The 3733-nt window shown below is 64.3% G+C and overlaps 1 protein-coding gene across 3 annotated transcripts; it reads left to right on the forward strand.

Annotated features, from left to right (window-relative positions):
• The first annotated feature begins 6 nt into the window (after positions 1 to 6).
• On the forward strand, positions 7 to 3167 carry EGR3 (early growth response 3). 3 transcript variants are annotated; one of them, XM_004685398.1, is made up of 2 exons: positions 7 to 350; positions 1692 to 3167. In XM_004685398.1, the coding sequence occupies exons 1-2, from the start codon at positions 197 to 199 to the stop codon at positions 2699 to 2701; spliced, it is 1164 nt and encodes a 387-aa protein (XP_004685455.1). In that variant the 5' UTR covers positions 7 to 196; the 3' UTR covers positions 2702 to 3167. The 3 variants fall into 3 exon arrangements, with proteins under 3 accessions (XP_004685455.1, XP_004685457.1, XP_004685456.1); XM_004685400.1 differs by lacking the exon at positions 7 to 350 and adding an exon at positions 645 to 683 and having other exon boundaries at positions 1692 to 2702; XM_004685399.1 differs by lacking the exon at positions 7 to 350 and adding an exon at positions 795 to 874 and having other exon boundaries at positions 1692 to 3157.
• The last annotated feature ends 566 nt before the right edge of the window (positions 3168 to 3733 follow it).

Here is a 3733-nt window from a genome sequence, read left to right on the forward strand (position 1 = left end):
CCCCCCAAAAAAGAGAAGATCCCCTCCCCTGGCCCATCCCTTCCCCTCTTCCTTCCCCCCTCCCCCCGAACTTTCCCTCTCGCATGCTTTTCCCCTGCACCACGGATCGCCTCTCGGATGCCGCTTGCCTGGAAGCTGCGTTAGGAGCGAGCGGCGGCGGCGGCGGCGGTGGCGGCGGCGGCAGCTCGCGAGTGCTATGACCGGCAAACTCGCCGAGAAGCTGCCGGTGACCATGAGCAGTTTGCTAAACCAACTGCCTGACAATCTGTACCCCGAGGAGATCCCCAGCGCGCTCAACCTCTTCTCCGGCAGCAGCGACTCGGTAGCCCATTACAATCAGATGGCTACAGGTAAGGGCGGCGGTGAGGCGGCGAGGAAGGGAGAGAGGAAGAGGTGGAGGACTGGAGCTAGCGAAGGACGGATGGAGGGATGGAGGGATGGATGGAGGGATGGAGGGATGGATGGATGGATGGATGGATGGATGGATGGATGGATGGAGGCATGGATGGAGGGATGGATGGATGGAAAGATGAAGAGGTGGGGGCGCCTGGGAATTTTCTGGGGGGGCGAGTTGCTTTTCCCACCCACTCCTCCCGCCCTCCCGGATCGGGAAGGCTCGGTTGGCGACGCCACGGTACAGGCTTCGGTTCGCTCGGGTGGGGGAAGCCGCCGACAGGAGGGAGGTACGTGCGAGCGGTTCTGGGGCTCTCCACTTAAGGGGCGCGATCGCGGGCTGCGCGAAAGGCGTGGTACTGTCGCCCCCTTTCCCGGGAGGAGCCCTGCGTCCCTTTTCACCCGCGCTCTCCCCCCTACTCCCTCAGCCTCCCACCCGGGATGGAGCCATGTGCGGCGTGCAGTCCCCGCGGTGGGAGAGGTACTGCGACGCTGCCTTTCCGGGGCGTTCAGCAAAGCTGTGGGGGGTGTGGGGACGGCGGGGAGAGGGAGAGGGTCCACCCGCGTGGGGGGTTCGGGGGGTGATCCCGGCTCTAGGAGCTTGGCCCCGAGGCAAGGGCCCATTTTCTGCCGCCCTGCACCCTCTCGAGCTGGGGCTAGGCTTTCCCCCTCCTGGGAGAGCCTAAAGCTGCTTCTGGCCGGGTGGAGGCTGGGGCCCGGGGAGGCTACAGAGGAGATTCCTTTGCGGGCAGCACCCCTCTGTGCGCCGAGGACAAAGCGTCGGGACCCGAGGGGGGCTGCTGCCCTAGCGTAGTGCTGGCGGTGGGGGTGTTGGGGGGGTGGGGAGTTCGTCGCTGCTGGAAAGGTGCGGCGTCCCGGAGTGGACAGGGCTAGGGGAAGAGGCCGACTTGTGTGCGCTAGAGAGCGAGAGCCCCGCGCGCTGCGGGTCTGAAACTACCTGTAGCTACAGCTACCTCCCGCCCCACCTCGGGAAGAACAACAATGCTTCTCGCGCGCGCGCGTGTGTGTGATACGTGAGTGTGTGCGCGGCTTGTGCGGTGTGTGTGCGGCAGCCACTCCACACCCCGATCCGTAGTATTTTGCTGTATCCAGGTTGCGCTCGGGAGCGCGGCACCGCCCGCTTTGCGCCCGGCGCAGCCTTCCTCTTACCCCATGCGCGGCGCACTCCACCCGGCCGCACCCTCCACACCTGGGCAAGGACCTAGGCGCCCCAGTCCCGGAGCCCCGAGCCAGCTCGGCTTCACTCACTCCTCCCCTCTCTCCCCTGCTCTCCGCAGAGAATGTAATGGACATCGGTCTGACCAACGACAAGCCCAATCCGGAACTCTCTTACTCCGGCTCCTTCCAGCCAGCCCCCGGCAATAAGACCGTGACCTACTTGGGAAAGTTCGCCTTTGACTCCCCTTCCAACTGGTGCCAGGACAACATTATTAGCCTCATGAGCGCCGGCATCTTGGGGGTGCCCCCGGCCTCTGGGGCGCTCAGCACGCAGACCTCCACGGCCAGCATGGTGCAGCCGCCGCAGGGCGATGTGGAGGCCATGTATCCGGCGCTGCCCCCCTATTCTAACTGCAGTGATCTCTACTCGGAGCCTGTGTCTTTCCACGACCCCCAGGGCAACCCCGGGCTCGCCTATTCCCCCCAGGATTACCAATCGGCCAAGCCGGCATTGGACAGCAATCTTTTCCCCATGATTCCTGACTACAACCTATACCACCACCCCAACGATATGGGCTCCATTCCCGAGCACAAGCCCTTCCAGGGCATGGACCCCATCCGGGTCAACCCGCCCCCCATTACTCCCTTGGAGACCATCAAGGCTTTCAAAGACAAGCAGATCCACCCAGGCTTCGGCAGCCTGCCTCAGCCGCCGCTCACGCTCAAGCCCATCCGGCCCCGCAAGTACCCCAACCGGCCCAGCAAGACCCCGCTCCACGAGCGGCCCCATGCTTGCCCAGCGGAGGGCTGTGACCGCCGTTTCAGTCGCTCGGACGAGCTGACCCGGCACCTGCGCATCCACACGGGCCACAAGCCCTTCCAATGCCGGATCTGCATGCGGAGCTTCAGTCGCAGCGACCACCTTACCACTCACATCCGCACGCACACGGGCGAGAAGCCCTTTGCCTGCGAGTTCTGCGGGCGCAAGTTTGCGCGAAGCGACGAGCGCAAGCGCCACGCCAAGATCCACCTCAAGCAAAAGGAAAAGAAGGCGGAGAAGGGGGGTGCGCCCTCTGCGTCCTCGGCGCCCCCGGTGTCTCTGGCCCCTGTGGTCACCACCTGCGCCTGAGGCTGCGGCCCCCAGGTCCCCACTTTTTCCCTCCAGTGTCTCCCAGCTGCTCGTCTAAAGCAGCTGCAACGCTAGCCACGGAGGCGCAGGGGCCGCGCCCTGGCCTTTCCATGGACGTAAGGTCCCTTGTTTCCCTTCGACGTCCCCCGTTTCCACCTTTTCACACTGGCCAACGGTTGGGGGCCAGGGCACGAGGAGCCTTCCCCTCGCTTGCCCCCCCACCCACCTCCCAGCCAAGGCGTGGGGGCGGAAAGGTGGCGTCTAGCCCGCTTTGTTCAGTACGGATCGCCTTGATCCAGGGGCCGCTGGGCCGCGCCAAGGACCTGCGGGGGGAGGGGGGGACTGAAGGCGGGCCCGCCCAAACCTCGCCCGACCCAAGCACCTCATGGTCCCCCCCCACCCCACCCCACGTCTTCCTCGGTTCCCCTTCGAAGACCCGAAAGGGGGAGGGGATAAGGAGCGCACCAAAGCGCAAAGCTTGCCGCCCGTCGCACGCACGCGCGCCTGCGTGCGGGGATGCGCGCGAGAGTGCGTGCTCGTGTGAGTGTGTGTGTGTGTGTACGCGCGCGCGTGTGTATGTGTGTGTGTGCAAGACTCTTGAGCTGAACTGGGCTGTGTCCACTCCAAACTCTTGCCCATATCGGGCGCCCAAGCGCTGGGGGAATGCCCCAGGCTGGCGGCCTGTACGTGGCCGGAGGAGATGGTCTTCCATCTGCTCGGATGTTTCTTACAGAAATGCCTCGATGCTGCCGCCGCGGTGCTGCTACCGCTGCTTGGGGTTTAGCCCCTCAGAACCCCTTCTTTCCGAGCACTTCCCTCTTAGGCCTCAGGGCAGTTTGATCTGCGGGGAGAAGGAGCACCATCCCAAAATCTACCTGCCTTTTAGGAAATGTGTTCCCTCGGCCCTACTTTCAAAAATCTGCCTTCCTGCACCTGCCCTCTCCCTCATTCCCCACGACTCCCCTCCAACCCTTCTCCCCCATCTCTTTACAAGAAATTTTACCAGAAAGGCAGGTTTCATACAGCCACCCC

This window comes from Condylura cristata, unplaced genomic scaffold (genome assembly GCF_000260355.1).
Source record: "Condylura cristata isolate star-nosed mole 26May11 unplaced genomic scaffold, ConCri1.0 scaffold00018, whole genome shotgun sequence".
NCBI lineage: Eukaryota > Metazoa > Chordata > Mammalia > Eulipotyphla > Talpidae > Condylura > Condylura cristata.